This window comes from Pinus tabuliformis, chromosome 5_1 (genome assembly GCF_031772625.1).
Source record: "Pinus tabuliformis cultivar Carrire ecotype Pingquan chromosome 5_1, CPIR1, whole genome shotgun sequence".
NCBI classification, from domain to species: Eukaryota; Viridiplantae; Streptophyta; class Pinopsida; order Pinales; family Pinaceae; genus Pinus; species Pinus tabuliformis.
In genome coordinates, this window is record NC_142305.1 from 893,465,343 (window position 1) to 893,483,147 (window position 17,805).

General features: G+C 38.7%; 2 protein-coding genes across 5 annotated transcripts in view; both read right to left on the reverse strand.

Annotated features, from left to right (window-relative positions):
- Positions 1 to 17,805, reverse strand: part of LOC149167677 (CRM-domain containing factor CFM2, chloroplastic-like) — a 184,184-nt gene that overhangs the window by 156,979 nt on the left and 9,400 nt on the right. The window lies entirely within an intron of this gene.
- On the reverse strand, positions 10,660 to 12,376 carry LOC149167678 (kinesin-like protein KIN-14U). 3 transcript variants are annotated; one of them, XR_016260958.1, is made up of 2 exons: positions 11,574 to 12,376; positions 10,660 to 11,330 (listed from the first exon to the last, which is right to left on the reverse strand). XR_016260958.1 is itself a non-coding variant. In XM_089433086.1 (2 exons), the coding sequence occupies exons 1-2, from the start codon at positions 11,720 to 11,722 to the stop codon at positions 11,022 to 11,024; spliced, it is 408 nt and encodes a 135-aa protein (XP_089289212.1). In that variant the 5' UTR covers positions 11,723 to 12,375; the 3' UTR covers positions 10,670 to 11,021. The 3 variants fall into 3 exon arrangements, 1 of the variants encoding a protein (XP_089289212.1); XR_016260957.1 differs by having other exon boundaries at positions 10,660 to 11,280; positions 11,418 to 12,376; XM_089433086.1 differs by having other exon boundaries at positions 10,670 to 11,280; positions 11,574 to 12,375.

Genomic DNA, 17,805 nt, shown 5'->3' on the forward strand with positions numbered 1-17,805 from the left:
ATCAAGTTAGCATACTCGCATATACATATCTAGGATTTCATTATCATGCACTAGCATCTCATATCAATATCTATTAGGTAAACCCAAGATACAAACATCAAAGTTAGATATACAACAATTTTGACCAAGCTAGGGTTTCGATCATACAGACAAATATACACCTAGGGTTTCATTCCTATGATCTTACTTTAGTTATTACAAGGGTTTTGTTCATAAACCCTAATTCACCAAACCCTAAAAATCTAGGGTTTCATTATATAACCTAGACATTAACAGTAAACCCTAAAGGACTAGGGTTTTTACCACGACATTATCAAAACCCTAAACTTCAAAAGAATAGGATTTCATTATATGTTTTGGACTTTATCAACAACCCTTAAGTAGACTAGGGTTTCATTTAACATTGACATACCCTTAGCATCAAGAGGCTAGGGTTTTACAGTGAACCCTAAGGGTTAGGGTTTCACAAGAATGATCAAATGACAAGAGACAATATAACAAGGGTAGATTCAATCTAATGATTAATCACCCTAACAAGAATCTTTATGATTCAAAACCCTAGACATAAAGATGTTAGTAATGTAAAGCAAATTTCAAAAGAAGAATGATCATACCTTTTGTATGAAGAAAGCCTTGCAACAAATCTTGTAGTTTATGACATACCTTGAGTTGTTCTTTAACAAACCTTGTAGGACATCAATCTTTGAAGGGCTTCCTTTGCAACAGAACTTCTTTCATGATTCAAGTCTTTCCTTTGAAGTCTCCTCCACAACCTTTGTGTATTCTGCAAGCTTTCCTACCAAGGAAAATATAAAGAAAAAGTTATTAGTATACAACACAAACAAATCTCAAAGTGAGGAGGAAACCAAGCATGAAAAATGAAACAAAGAACAATATACTTATCTTTTGGTAAAATGGTGAAGGCTCCCTCTTAATCCAGTCTTCTGAGGGATACCTACAACTTAAACAGTCCAAAAAGTTCTAACAAGATATATTAGATCAAAACATAAAAGACAAACTTTACAAAAACTTAAAACAATAATCTAGAAGGATATGTAAGGAAAGACTTAATAGTATAAGTCTTTGACTTCGGATTCTTCAGTGTTATTCTTCTTAGGTGGAGCTTCATTTGCAACAGTTGCATGTTCTCTTTCTCTCTTCTTATTCCTTGGATTTTTAGGACATTGACTTTTGTAGTGTCCCATCTTATGACAATTATAGCATTCAATCTTTGATAGATCAACCTTCTTCTTTGGTCCTTTGAACTTCTTGTATACTCCCTTCTTCTTGTGATGAGCAGAGTAGGCATTTGAAGTATTGTTTTCTTCATCCTCCTTTTTGTCACTTACTAATGAGACGTGGGTTTCTTCTTGATTGCATGCATTCCACATTTGTTCAAAGGTTGGTGTATCTTTCCAATTGTTAATTTCTAATGCAAAAGAGCTTAAAGATATTGGTAGACCTAGTAGTGTAGCAATCATGAGTCCTTTCTCTGGTACAACTTCATCAATAGCTTGGAGTTCATCTCTTATTCTAGAGATCCTTACAAAATATGATGATACAGTATCATCTTTTGTCATCTTTATTGTTCTTAGTTCATTCTTGAGACTAGTTATCTGACCAATGTTCTTGATGGTAAACAACTTGGAGAGGGCTTCATACATCTCTTTTGCAGATTCTATATTAGATATGTATGGGATTAGATTGTCCTTCACTCCATCTACAATCAAATTCATGGCCAAGATGTTAGTTTCCTTGTATTTTTCTTTTCCTGCATCATTTGTTGGTTCCTTGACTTTTCCTTGAACAAAATCCAAAACTTTATGCTTAGCAAGAATAAGATCTATCCTCTTCTTCCATGCCCTGTAGTTGGAGGCTCCTTCTAGCTTATTTTTTGTCTTCATTGAGGTTGCCATAGACTTTATAATGTCTCCTTTTCTTGATATAGATAGTAGGCCTTTCTTCTTATATGATCCTTTCCTTCTTAACCCACCTTTCAATAGACCTTCTAGCTGCGTTTTTCTTTCCTCTTTCACCAGCTCTGATACCATGTTAGTGTTGAAATTTCTAAGTCTAACCCGTTAAAAATCCCTACTGCATCTTCTGGTTTAAATTCTCCTACTTATTTATTACATTAACAAGTTATTTATAAATATAAATACTGAAAATAAACACAGATGTAGCCTTAACTCGTAAACAGATCATCAACTGAAATATTGAGACAAACACACAAGGAACACTGTTATTTTTGGACAATCATCCCCGGAAAAACCCAATGCGAGAAAATCGGTGCAGTAGTTCTGAGGGTTTTATTATTATGCAAATTCTTGAGTACAATTAGGGTGCCAAAAATGGCTCACCCAACAGAGATTGTTACACGGCAATAATACCTCTTCTCAGAGGCAGATATTCAGCTAGTCTGCCCCACAAAAGTCCTTCTGGCGCTTCTTCTTGGCTCTGCGTCAGCCCTGCTAGCTTCAGCTTAGCTCCTGAAGCCTCTGCGTCAACCTTCTGACCCTCTACGTCAGCTCTCTGGCCCTCTGCATCAACTCTCTGGCCCTCTATGTCACCCATGCAGGCCCTTCAACCTCTGCGCAGTCCCCATCAGCCTCTGCGTAGCTTCTGTTGCCTCTGCGTAGCTCTAGCTGCCTTAGTGTCAGCCTCTTCGGCCACTGCGCTGACCCTCTGGCACTATCTCTGCCTCTCTGCTATGTACTCACTGCCCCTCGCTGCAACAGATCACTAGTTCGAATTTTCTCAGCAAGCCCCGCTCCAGAAAATTGAACTGACTGATCAAACTTGGTGTATCTCCAACTAACCCTCAAGCCTCCTCTTATACTTTTCCTATTGAGTCTTCAATGGTCGAGATTAAGTCTCTAATCAACGGCTAAGATTAGGTTTGGCTTGATCCATGTCATTTAGAACATTCTCACCCCATTTTATATTAATACCCATTAATATTTTAATTTTCTAAGTTTAGATTTAGGAACCCCATTTAAAATATTAATTATTTTAATATCTCTCCGACCATGTGGAATTTCCCCAAACCATTTCTAGGACTTGGAGATCTCATGTGTCTTAGCCTCTCCACCAATTTTCATAGCTAGAGCACATCCGATGCTACCATAAATCAACACTTAGAAAATCAGAAACGCGGAAAGAATTTCTTATATTGATAATCACTTGTGATATTCTTATAGTCTTATTAACTTCCCTTTATGTTTTTCTTTTATCTTCTTTTCACCTAGTAATCATCAAATCAAAACATGAAGATCAACGACACAATATATCAACCAGGGCTAAAACCCCTCTATAGGGGAAAACCCAGTCAAACTCTTCCACTAGCAAATTCAAATTGAGATAGACCAAACCAAATGACCTTTCTCCTCCACTAAGTCAACCCTCAAAATGTTCTTCCAAACTTCAAAGATCAACTACAACAATACTACATCAACACTGCATCAATACTGCATCAAAGACAGAGTTTCGACCCTACTGCTTCAAAATTTCGGCCCAGCTTCAAGTCTGCAACTTTGGCCCTCATGTAGCTTCAACTCCTTCGCAGACAAAGAGAGAGAAAATTTGACTTCTTTTGCTAAACAAAGACTTCCTTCTCCTTCGCTAGATTTTCCTCCTTCCTTGAATTTCGCGACCTTTTCCTTCTCCAACAACTACAGATCGAACTTGTTAAATATGTCTCCAAATGAGGTCGAGTAGCTGCCTTTACATAGTGGATTCTGCCTCCCAATTAGGCCGACTTGGTGGAGGAGGCCTAGAAGACCTAATTTACATCAAAATAAATTTCTTTCTTGACTGATAAATCCCAAGAAGGGTCTTTTACATAATGACAAGGACAAGGACTCTTGACACAAACCCTAGAAGCCTGCAATGGAGGCTTTGACCTATTAACCATTGACCCAAGCATGAAACCCATGCTTTAATAAGTCAATTTATTTTAAAATAAAAATAAATAAATAAATAAATCTTTCTTTTGACAAATACATGACATCATGACTCAAATACAATTACGAAGACCGACACTTGTTACATTTTTCAACAAAAAAAACATCCAAAACGTTAAATGAGTTGCAGAATATATCAAAGCATGCATATTGTACACAAATCAAGATAGAAATGGCATCCACAATACATTAATAATTATTTATTCGAGCATCAACCATATAGAATCTAGATCCCTCTCCTCTTGTCTAGCCTTTGCCTCTACTTCGATTCGCTTGGGATATTAGTCAACATTGCCCAATTTTGATCAAACTACCTAATCCAAGTCTTATAATATGGTAGAAAAAGCTTAACATTGTTGATCAATGATTTTGACTTGAGTGAATAATACATTTTTGCCAAGGCCATGACAAAGGAGTTCAACAATCAACACCACCAACGCTTGGGTACATATAGGGCTTGGTGCTCTTGATTAAATAACAATCACAAACTGATGCAGGAGAATCTTGCTTCAGAAAATCATTGTATATTGGGTTGATTAGGGGGTGTGATGTTTTAATTTATTTGTATATTTTTTAATAAATTGAGTGGAAAATTTGTGTGTGAGGTTTTAATTGTAAATTTCTCAATTATGAGAGAATATGAGTGATGATAGACTTGTAAAGATCTCATAGAGATCTTAGGGATTAGGGGATCCTCGAATAGAGGATTAGTTGAGTAAATTGTGGAATTAGACGATTTTTAGGATTTAGTTGAGAAATCTATGGAGAAGATCATGGATCTAGAATGATCCATAATCTTCTAATTATTCCTATAAGCCTTAGATCAATAAAAGATGTAACAGGGTGTGTGAGTGAAGGAAGGGAGGAGAATAATTTCTAAGTAAATATTTTATTAATGAATTATTTTCAGAGTTTATGTGCAGATATATTGGTATTATCTTTTATTCTTTTTGTGTAACCTATGGCTAGATTTACAGGTCCAAGAATAGTGTGAAAAGTTGCAGCTTTGCTGCATCAAAGTGGTATCAGAGCCAGATAATAGCTCTTTTTTTAAAAGCGTGGAGAACAATTGGTAGTTTGGCAGAACCTTGTTGTGAGGGCGTAGTGCTTGGTGCGTTAGAGTCGTGGCTACTGCATGAATTATGCATCAAGAAGTTGTGTGAAGAAATAGAGCACAGTGTGAGGATTTTATTTTTGTTTTTTGAAGTGAGCGCCAAATTGGCATTGTTTGCAAAGAATGTACGCTGGTGGAAAGAAAGGGTATCGATGCTAAGTGTTGTTTGTGTTAAAATCGAAGTATTGAGCATATATGTTCGACGCTACGTGGAAAATAATCTGTGCATGGGTGAACTGACGGATCTCTTGTATATAAACCACGAATCCAATGGTGTGCGCCTTTGAAGATCAAGAGGGTTCCTTAATATGGCCAATCCAATTATAGATTCTTGGGGGTTCTAGAGTATTTTCAATGCAGGCAGAGATCCTTCGTTGATATTGTTCCATCAATAAATCGGTTCAGCCCCATTGAAATCGATCGGAATTGGTTTTAATATTGGCAGGCACCGAATAGAGCACTAACAAGGCCAAGAATGCCAATATGTTGTTGGTGCCTTAATTATCGAAGCTCCATTCATCTCACGCTTGTTGTGACGATTGGGTAACCGAGAAACACTATCAAATAAGTCTGTACAAAAAAAGACCATTATCGTTGTTCATTTTGAGAGTCTCTTGCATTGTCTATATGGAGAATGGCTCGGGGAAACCAGAAGGAATGCATTTATAAAAAAAAAACCCTGCTAATTTTCCATATTTTCAAACTGGGATTTTAATGGTGTGCCCATTACTATGAATGTGTTAAGATCTGCGATCAATATATCTTGTTTGCTTAGTGTATTTTTCGTCGAATTCAAATGGAAGGATTTTGAGTGGTGGAGCTCATCACTTCAGATGAGAGGTAGAGCTCATTCTGCCTTGTAAGAATCGTTGATTGGTTTTGCAGAGAAGTGCAGAAAGTAAGGATCAGATTTTAAAATTAGAGGCACAGTGGAAGCGTGGATAAAATCATGGAGGATCATAGGAAAGGTTCTAAAGGTAAGATGAGTAATGAGGAGCGTGAGCATGAGGTTGCAGTGATAAAAGTACAGTTGGATGTACTAACGAAATGGCCACAAGAGAGAATGAATGAAGACCAAAGATATGGATGGAGAATAAGAAAATACATCAAATGGAACCTGTTGCAAAAGAGATGGAATGCCAAGCTGATAAACGAGTTCAGAGAACTTGAACAAAGACATATTGCTTTGTTGGAGAAAGAGAGACTCAAAGGAATTGAGTCACAGCAAAGAGAATTCGCTGAAACCTAGAAAGTCCATTGTGAAGGATTGGTGCTTGAAGCATCAAATGTGACCGAAAAGTCTTGTATTGTTCAAACTGATAACTTGTTTATGTATGCAAGCATGGTATCAAATGAGGAGTTTGTTGCTAAACCAAACTCAGATCAAAGGATCAATGAATGGGAAAAAGAATTGCAGTTGTTGGAGGAATGGTTGAAAGCACCAGCAGGGAAGAAAAATTTTGATGAAGGCTGCAAAGAATCTGCAACAGAGGAAGAGAAGGAAGAAGTTCTTCGTGAGCCTGAAGTAAATGTTTATTCTTCATTCCATGAAATTGAGTTTTCAGATAAGGAAGCAGAAGTAAAAATTGATTACATATTTGAACCGGAACAGGGAAGAATCTTTGGAGAAGATGCTGGAAGAGATTTGATGCCTGAAACATCAAATGAGGCGAGAAATCTTTATATTTTAAATTTTGATAATTTGTATAAAGATTTTGTTACAGGTGCAGAAAACTCGTCTACTGCTGATGTGAAGACAGAGGAAAGAAAGATGACAACAGAACATCATGAAGGAAAAAGACTGAAGGATCAGCAGCAAAACAGAGTTTGGAATCCTAGAGGTAGCAAGTCATTGAGACTTGTAGCTATCACATTACTACAAGAAGTGACAGATCTCATAGATAGGAGTCTATGAAATTTTCTTTTCAACATCCGGAGTCTGATGCAGGGGCATCCTGCTTCAGAAAATCATTGTATATTGGGTTGATTAGGGGTTGTGATGTTTTAATTTATTTGTATATTTTTTAATAAATTGAGTGGAAAACTTGTGTGTGAGGTTTTAATTGTAAATATTCTCAATTATGAGAGAATATGAGTGATGATAGACTTATAAAGATCTCATAGAGATCTTAGGGATTAGGGGATCCTAGAATAGAGGATTAGTTGAGTAAATTGTGGAGTTAGAAGATTTTTAGGATTTAGTTGAGAAATCTATGGAGAAGATCATGGATCTAGAATGATCCATAATCTTCTAATTATTCCTATAAGCCTGAGATCAATAAAAGATGTAGGGGGGTGTGTGAGTGAAGGAAGGGAGGAGAATAATTTCTAGGTAAATATTTTATTAATGAATTATTTTCAGAGTTTATGTGCAGATGTATTGGTATTATCTTTTATTCTTTTTGTGTAACCTATGGCTAGATTTACAGTTCCAAGAATAGTGTAAAAAGTTGTTGCATCACATACCCTCATACATGATATAATCTAATGAAATGCCACAATCCCATTGATCCTGAAATCTTGAAAATTGTTAAGTCTACTGAATTTTGAATGATATATTAAATTTTATTTTCTCCATATGAAGTCTGATGAGGTTGGAACCACTCTCAAAAATCCCGAGTCATTTCATGGTAATGCTAAAAATTTAGGTAAAAGGATGAAAATGAAAGATTATATTTTCTCCTTTTACTTTAAGAATTTAACATTACCATTAGAGAGCATCTAGGAAGCACCTTGGGAGTGTCCGGGAAGCATGGTTCCTCACATAGCGGTTCGAAAATTCCATATAAAAAAAGCCCTGCAAAACCATGCGAGGGGTTTTCGGAACTGTGGTGGACCAAAATTCAGGCCTATGGAAAGTCCAAGAGCCACAAAAAAGGGTGAAACTACCCACAGATCCACCCGGGATGCGAATGCACCTCCTAAACCAGGGGGCGGTTCCTGCAACTATGCTCCAATGGTTGGAAATTGGTTCATCCTCATTAATCTCTCAACTAAGGGCATAATGTTGTTGGTACTAAGCTAAAAATCTGGAGATGTCTTTCTCCAACTTTTCCTGAATCTTTAGGGCCCTGTTGATAGCAATAGAGTCATATGTTAGTTCTTCTTCACTAATTCTAGGGACCTCCAATGGAGCCTGTTGTTGAGATTGGGTAGCATCGAGAGGTACTCTCACATGCCTTTAGTGCTAGGCTTATGAGAGAGAAACACCTACAAAGTGATTGTGTGGCCTTTCCACCCAAAATTCGAGGTTTTGGACCCAAAGGAGTGGGCTTGGAACCCAAGAAAGAGAATTTAATATTCTAATTTAATGTAAAGGTTGAGTTGGAGGTTCCTTGAAGGACCTAAGGGGTTTACTATGTGACCTAAGGGCGAGTATAAATATAGTAGCCGATGGAGAGGGGTTTACTATGTGACCTAAGGGCAAGTATAAATATAGTAGCCGATGGAGAGGCTAATGGACAAGAGAGTGAAGGACAATTTCTCTTGTATGTGTTGATGTTTTTGCACCATCTGGCAGACATTCTCTCATGGGGTCATGCTGATGTGACTAGGGGAGAATGACACATTCACCAATGGGGCCATGTTGATTTGGGTAGGGGTGAATGGGCCAAGGGCAGTCTTTCTCCCATGGGGCCACGCTGATTTGGCTAAGGGAGATTGGCCCACGAGCTCATATTGCTTGCTTTGGGATGGAGTGATCTATTTTTTATAGAGTGGGTTTGGTTTGCTTATCTAATGCGGTTTTTACCCATTAGTGGAATAAACAATTCTAGTCTAATGTTGAGTTGTGATGTAGGCTCCATTAGAAAAGGGTTTCTTGTAATGAGGTGCCCCTTGATGGGTCTCCACTCAACATTCGAGCTCTATATAAATAGACAAGCATGTGAGGAGACAAATTATTAACATAGCATGCTCATTGAATCTTTTCTAGTGGAGGAGAAATTTTCTACTAAGGAGAAATTTGTTGTTGGAAATCATCTTTATCTTTCCTTAATCATTCTCTCTCTTTTGGAAGTTGCACATGTGAGGAGGTTGATCAATTTGACTAGCCGAGTTGACTACAACTTAACTGAGTTTTGACCGGTTGCACGTGTGATCCATACAACCATTGTTTGAACAGATTTGAACGCACGTGTGAATTAACCACATGCAGAGTTGACCGTAGCCGCACGTGCAAGTTGACTGCAATCTATTGACCACATGGTTGAGTTGACTGCAAGGACAAGTTTGACCGCAAAGATGGCTGCACGGACAAGTTTGACCGTAGAGTTGACTTTTGATTGGTTTGACCAACATTGACTAACAACAATTTGACTAGGTTTGACTAGTATTTGACTTGTATTATTGGCATAGATTTCTAGACAAATTTCTGATTTGTAAACCTTGTTGAAAGACAATTTCTCCTCAAGAAAAGATTGTTGGGTTTTCTCCCAATGTTGGGTTTCCCAAGGTAAAATTTTGTGTCTATTATGCATGGTTGTCTTTCTATGATCTTTACCGTTTCTGCTACATTTACAGTTAAGATTTTCTATGTAATTATTTAACGATAATAGTGGCATAAAAAATATTGTTTGAAAATTCATTAGAAAGTAATTATTACGTAGAAAATTGTATTCTATTGCACTTGCCATAGAATTTCAACAGTATGGTGGAGCTAAAAGTGACCTAGCCGCGGACCTGAGGAAGAAGGACAGTCATAGGAGAAAAAGACAGCTAAAAAAGGTCGAGTTTTTGTATTTTGATATGCCAAAGGAGGTTGTAGCCAAGCAAGAAGATAGGCCGAGTATTGTGGCAAGAAAGAGGTTGTGTTAGGGCCTGGTTGGAGAGCTAAAAGAAGGGCACAGGCTAAAGGAGGGTTGCAAAGCCGCAATAGGCAAAGCTAGCCGTAGGGATAAAAGGGTTAGGTTGCAGTTGTTTCAAGGCCCAAGAATATAAGTTGCAAGCCTGATAAGGCAAAGGGAGGCCTGGTTAGGCAGACCGAGGCCTATTGTGGAGGTTGCCACAGTCAAAAAAGTTGTTAGTGTGCTAAAGGACTGGCTGAAAGATACAACAAAGTGATATTAGGCTTCCAGGTAAGCAAATTAGTGTTTGAGTGAATTTAATGAGGGTTGGTTATGCCCTATTTGTTATAGTTGTGTGATTTGACAACTGTAGGTGTTGCATTTTGCGTAGAGAGGGATTAGAGGACAAAGCCTCAAGCCTAGGACTTTGGTCGAAGGATAGAATTTGTATTTGGCATTTGGACAAAGATATAAAGGGCCATTGTCCCTAGTACATAAGCCCTATGATTTTCTTGTTGAAAGACTAATACGAAACATGTTGGACACATATAAATATGGTGTACTATCATTGATCTAATTGCTAGTGTATATCTCCATTGTGCAAAATTGTTTAAAGTTAGCCACTGATAGTGTGTTTATGTTTCCTAGCTAAGGCATAGACCAAACCATTGTTTTACAACCAGGCCGAGTTGACTCGGAAACGGCCTGGTCAAACCGAGCCGATAAAAAAAATTACGACCAGGCCAAGTAACCGGCTAGGTTGGCCGAGTCAACTATGACTCGGCCTAGTCATCCAATGACCAGGCCGAGTCATAGTTGACTCGGTCAACCAGGCCGAGTACGTATTGACCAGGCCTAGTCATTGGAAAACGGCTGGGCAGCGTAAAAAATAAATTTTATTCACTTTTTTTTGGATTTGTGGTGTGAAATTAATCTGTTTGGATGTCTGTAATTTTATTATGAAGTACACAATGCATAAAGTATGCCATGAACCATTGCAAAACTATTTGTAATCAAGTTAATAAGAAGGCGCCTTGCTTATAAAAGGTAACCTCTCCCTCGTAATAGAATGGTGATATTCTTTTCAGAATCTTGCTGTTTATCTCTCTGATGTTTTCATTATGTCAGGTATGACTAATTTTTTTCAGATCTGCAAGTAGATCAAAGATCCTCTTCATACTTTCGAATCCAAAAGTCCAAGTACCTGTAAGATATGTGAGGCTGTTTTCCCTGCAATATACTGATAACATCTCCAAAGGCAGAAAGTGACAAGTTTATAGCTTTTGCTTCTTCCATAGTTTGGCCACTAGCCTGTGTCTTAAGAATTTGTTCGCTTCCACCTAAATTAACCATCCACAACTTACCTGTTATGGCGTATGTCTCATCAACTCTCAAACCCCTAGTGACAATCCTGATCAAGCTGAAAAGAGGAACAGCTTTCTTCAGGAAAAGCTTTCTAATATGCATTTTCTGAAAAACCAAATTTCCCAGTAAGCAAAATTATGCTGAAAGGTGTATTAACACATCTAACCTTTAGTGTTGTATCTAGATGTCTACCTGTAATACATATCTTCTTGCTTACAGAGACAAAAGGATGTCATGAATCCACTGGACTTGAGGTTTTTCATTCTTTAAGATTTTGCTGAGGACCTCAATCAGGAAAAAACAGAGCACAAAATTTAGTAAACCCCACTGCCACAGTGCAACTCTCACCTATGTGACCTGCTTGAAGCCTCATTGACATTGGTCCACACAGTAGATCTTGTCCATCTGCCAATAAGGTACCATAGAAATGCTTGTTTGAAATCCATCGCTACAGCTTCAATCAGATTTTTAATCTCCATACCACTTGGTGCATCCATTTGAATTAAAAGGCTATACCAATATTAGAAAGTTCTTCAATCTATTCAAATCTTTAAATCAAGCTCTGTGAGAGAATAGAAGCACATTTCAAAATCTTGATTTGAGAGGCAAATCAATCCCAACACTTAAATAACCAAAATTTTCCTTATGCAGAATATAAAATGGCATTATGTAATTACTACCACAATCCAGAATTACTATTGCAGCACCGCAAACATATTAATAAATCCATTTAGAAACATGGAAGACCTGGTAAAAACAAGCAAAATTTGTAAATATGAAGAGCATTTTAACACAGAAGAATTAAATAGAAACACATATCTATATATGTTTAGTTTTCAAGGTTAAAATGTGTATACTATAATCTAGAACCTGAATTAAAAGTGTTCGAACCAAAGTGTAAATACATAAGACCCTCCGGTATAAACCCCCCTAGTCAAGTTAAAAAGTTTGATCATATGTTGTCTTCCATCTATATTATAATGCTATGTGTTTGGAAACATGAATGAAAATCTTTAAAATTATGTTTAAAATATTTAAAATTATGTTTTTTTATAAAAAAAATAAATATTTAATGTATTTTTTACAACGACCGAGTCATTGAAATCGACTAGGCCGAGTCATTACCGAATCCTGGTCGGAGTCGGAGTCGATCCTCGGCCTGGTCGGAGTCCTGGTCCTGGTTGTAAAACACTGGACCAAACCTAGTGTGCGTGGAAAATCTAGAATGGTATCAAAGCTACTTTGAAGAGTAGTTGGGTCAGAATTGTGCACAGGTGGCAACTCTAAGAGGGAGTTGAGTTGTCTTGTTGTTGAAGGAAGGACAACTAGTCAAAATGATTTATGGCTTGAGGTTTGAGGACTGGTTGGAAGGGATTTCCAACTACAGTTTGTGGAAGGAAAGGATCAAGATAATGTTGTTGGTGAATGGTCTATGGGATTATGCCAACACCCAGATCACAGCACCAACTGATGCAGCAGATTTGGCCATGTACACCTTAGTAGATGCAAAGGCCAAGTTGATCATTCTTGATGGAGTCAAGGATCACTTGATACCTCATCTCACCAAGACAAACACCGCATGACACACGTGGGAAGCTCTAAAAGTGTTGTTTCAAAACAAGAACAAAAACCGAAAGATGGTATTGAGGGAGAAGCTCAAGGACATCAAGATGGGAAGTTCAGAGAACATGACTTCGTATCTCACAAGGATTTCGCAAGTTCGTGATGAGCTTGCAGCTATAAGGGACAATGTGGAAGAATCAGAATTGTTGAGGACTGCATAAAGGGCTTCTTTGAGCAGTGGAAGCCATTCATCAAAGAACGGTCTCACAAGAGAAACTTCCAGATTGGAACAACTTATGGGATGATTTCATCCATGAGGAACTCGGGACAAGGATCTTCAACAGAGGATTGATGCAAAGAATGTTGCCTTTGCTAGTAAGATGAATAAGGGCAAAAGAGAAGTTCATCATCAAGAAGGACTTAAGCAAAGTGAAATGTTTTGCATGTGAAGAGTATGGTCACTATGCGAGCAAGTGTTTGCATAAGAAGAAAGGACGAAAAGAGAAGAAACTTGAGATAGCGATGTCGCTCTAGCTACAGTGAACAAAGATGATTTTGCTAAAAGATTCAACGAGTTTTCTCTCATATCTCATTTCTCAAGGAGCACCATTCATGAGGGTGCTTAGTTCCTAGATGAGCCTCGAAGCATATGACAAGAACTTGAGAAGTGTTTGAGAGCCTGACCGAGTGGGACTTTGAGCTACATGTGAAGATTGGTGATAAGAGTTAGCATGCAATCAGAGGAACTAGGATTGTACCATTCAGGATGGAGTCAGGTGGATTGTTGCAAGTCCAGGATGTACTTTGTGTACCAGAGCTCAGATGCAATTTTCTTTCAGTCTCAAAAATTGAGGCATAGTATTTTGATGTTATTTTTCAAAGTGGAAAAGTGATGCTCAAGCCAAATGGTTCTAACTCTAGCCCATGAGTGGTTCTTGGAGTCAAAGAGAACAACCTGAACAAGCTAAAGGGCAAGCCTATTGACCAAAGAAAGAAGAAAGTCACAAAGACCCAGAGGGAGTCAAGTTCTAGAGGGAGTTCGCAGATTCAGAGGGAGAGTCAGCAACCCTAGAAGAGTGCATCAAAGGAGACTTCCACATCTGAGAAGGAGGATCCATGGAATGGCTTATTAGCCTATCTGGAAAAGAAGCAATAGGCTTCTAATAGCCGGGGCACTTCCAAGAAGGGTTTTGTTCTAGCAACAAGTTTTGCTTTTTTGATGGAAGGTGAAGCGTATGATGAATGTTGGAGAGTAGTCATGGCAAAGGATTGTGTTCCAGTGTGGGAAACAGAGAGACTTCCAAGGAATGGAAGTACCTCCCTCACTAAGAGGGAGTGTTGAGATTGCGTACTTTCACATGCCCTTGGTGCTCGGCTTGTGAGAGAGTCTACCCACAGTGACTGTGTGGGCTTTGCAACCAAAAGTCAAGGTTTTGGACCCAAAGGAGTGGGCTTGGAACCCAAGAAAGACAATTTAATATTCTAATTTAATGTAAAGGTTGAGTGGGAGGTTCCTTGAAGGACCTAGGGGACTTCCTAAGTGACTTAAGGGCAAGTATAAGTATAATAGTCAATGGAGAGGCTAATGGACAAAAGAGTGAAGGACAAATTCTCTTATATGGTGGAGCTAAAAGGGACCTATCTGTGGACCTAAGAAAGAAGGAGAGTCGAAGGAGCAAAGGACAGTTAAAAGACGTCGATTTTTATGTGTTTTGGTATGCCAAAGGAGGTCAAAGCCAAGGAAGAAGACAAGCCAAGTACTATGGCAAGAAAGAGGTTATGTTAGGGCCTAGTTGGAGGGTCGCAAGCCGCAAGGCCATAGCAATCAAAGATAGTTAGTTGTAGGGATAAAAGGGTTAGGCCGCAGGGATGAAAGGGTTAAGTCGCAGTTGTTTCAAGGCCCAAGAAGACAGGTCGCATGCCTAACAGGGCAAAGGGAGGCCTGGTTAGGAAAACCAAAACCTATTTTGGAAGCTGCCACAATAAAAAAAGCTACTAAGTGTGCAAAAGGACTAGTTTAAGGCTACAACAAAGTGATATCAGCCTACCAAGTAAGAAGATCAATGTTCGAGTAAATTTAATAAGGGTTGGTTATGCCCTAGTTGCTACAGTTGTGTGATTTGATAGTTGTAGATGTTGTATTTTGGGCAGAGAGGGCTTATAGGACAAAGCCTCAGCCCTAGGTTTTGGTCAAAGAATGGAATTTGTATTTGGCATTTAGATAGGGATATAAAGGGCCATTATCCCTGGTACAAGAGCCCTGTGATTTTCTTATTGAAGGACTGATAAGAAACAAGTTTGGGCACATATAAATATTGTGTACTATCATTGATCTAATTACTAGCATATATTTCCATTGTGCAAAATTGTTTAAAGTTAGCCACTGCTAGTGTGTTTATGTTTCCTAGCTAAGGCATAGACCAGACCTGGGGTGCGTGGAAAATCTAACACCTGTGGATATTCCTTGGGCCATTGCTCTAATTGGTTCATACCATTTCATACTCCTTGTAGTTGATTGCCTCTTTCCTTAAACAATTCCTAAAGTAGCAACAGCTTTGTGGATATCTTCTAGAGTTGTTGGATACATGGGTAGACTTGTTTAACCGTGGCTTTGTAAGATTCATGCACTTCCAATGCACAAGACCTGTAATCTTCCATGTTGCTGCCCTCCTATTTCAATTTTTTGTTGTCGGCCTTTAATAGCTTGACCCACTACTCCAACTATTATGCGGTCATTTTGATTTAGTTTTTCAAGGAGGTTTCACATTTCTCTCAGTGGCTTGAGAGAATGTCATGCCTATTGATGCCATAGTAGGTGGATCTTTTCTGTGTCTAACCCAACGGACCTTTCTGTGGTGACTAACACTGAAGGCAGATGGGGAGTTGACAAATTCTTCTACTTGTGCTCCATTACCCTGTTCAAGGTGTGATCATATCTGAATTTGTCGAAATTAACCACTTCCCTCTTCCTTCTTAGCATGATGCCCATCTTTGTAACCGGCAACTGACCACTTGTCATGGTAGGAGCTATTAGTTAAACTAAGTCGATCCATGGAAGTTGTGCTTTGCTGGACATCCTAGGCCTTGAGAGCTTCTTCTTGTGTTTTGGCCTCAACTTCTTGTTGTTGTCTCTTATCTTCTTCTTCTTGCACTTTTCTCCTTTCTTCCTCTACTTTTCTCTTTCGTTTTCTCCCTCCACATTTCTTCCTTTTCCTTCTTCTTGAGCTCAAGCTCGTGGGTTATCCAGGCTACTTCTTACTCCTGTCTCAGCTTTTCTTCCTGTGCAGCTGTAGCTACTTCATGTTAATATTCTAGTGTTCTTGCAAGTTTTCATTGGAGAGTGTTTGGATCCCTCGTGGTAAAAAAAATTATATCGACGTTTCAGGCTAAGTATCACAGCCCATCATCAAGAGATCTACAGAAGAATCTTAATCTCAATCTTCATGTTAGGCAACTTGTTTCTTTGCAAGGGCTTCTCTTTCACCTTGGAGTTGGAGCTTCTCTTTTTTGCTTGAGATGAATTATAGTTTGTCCTAAAAATAACTTTTGAGAAGTCCAACGCATTTTTTTGTTTCTCTTCCTCATCCCATGTCTCTTACTGGTATTCTTTGATGACCTCCTCATATATAGCAAAATGTGGGAGGAGCACTTGGGACATTTGGATAAGATTTTGGGTATTATGAAGGAGCAATCACTTTATGCCAAGGCATCAAAGTGTGAGTTCGGGATGACTGAGATCCTTTATTTGGGCCACCTAATCAATGCGCAAGGGGTATAGGTACATCAAGAGAACATACAAGCCACACTTGATTGGCCAACACCTAGGAACCATATCGAGTTGTGAGGATTCTTTGGGATTTGCAACTATTACAAGCAGCTCGTTAAGGGATTATCTCAGTTAGATGCATCATTGACAGACTTGACGAAGAAAGGGGTATTTAGGTGGACAGAGGAGTCTGAGAGGGCATTTAACAAGCTCAAAGAGGTGATGAGCTCATGCCCGATGTTGGCACTTCCTGACTTCAGCTAGGCCTTCGTAATGGAGTGTGATGTTTCGGATGAGGGGATAAGAGTTGTGTTGATGCAGATAAAACACCTAATAGCCTTCAAAATTCGGAAACTCCAGGATCCAGAGAAACTCTATTCCATCTACGACAACGAGATGCCCATCATTGTGCACGCTTTGACAAAGTTTAAACAATAGTTGATAGGGGGCAGGTTTTTGGTCAAAACAAATCACAACAGCTTATGACACTTCCTGGAGCAAAAGGACTTAAATGAAAGATAGCAGAAATGGGTAAGTAAGATTCGGGCCTATGATTTTGATATTGAGTACATGAAGGGCAAGAAGAGCATTGTGGTTGATGCACTTTCGAGGAAACTGGTCACGTGTTCACTCATGGAGATCACAGTGTTGAGAAACCAAGATGCTTATAGATAATCATGATTTCTCTTAACTTGATAATTACTTGTAAATGTTTGTTGGATTCTTATTAATATTATGTTCTCTTCATCAAGCAATTACCAAAACATAGAGATCACAAAGAGACAAAGAACACCAAAAATTAGGCTCCAAGCCAAGGCAAAACCCCACAAGGGGGAAAACCCAAAAACCCTATTATTATAGAATCAGATCAAAGCGAGATATCCAAGACCAAGACCAAGACCAAGACCAAGGCCAAGACCAAAACCAAGACAAAGACCAAGACCAAGACTGCCACAAAGATCTCAAGTCAGCCCTCCTCCAACTCACCTCCAACAAAGTCAACGTTGGTCAAATCTCTAAAATTTGCGGTCAAACCATAGAATTTTCAGACCAGCAATAGATGGTCGAATTTCGGCCCTGTAGCACCTCAGAAAAATCACAAAACCTTCGCACATGTGAGCAAAATTAGGGCAGAAAAGTTCGATCTTCTCTCTCCTTTGACTTTCATCGATTTTTCTTCTTCCTTTGGCACAAAAATTGATCTGTTGAGTGAGTGAGTGAATGAGGTTGAACTGCCTTGTATTTATAGTT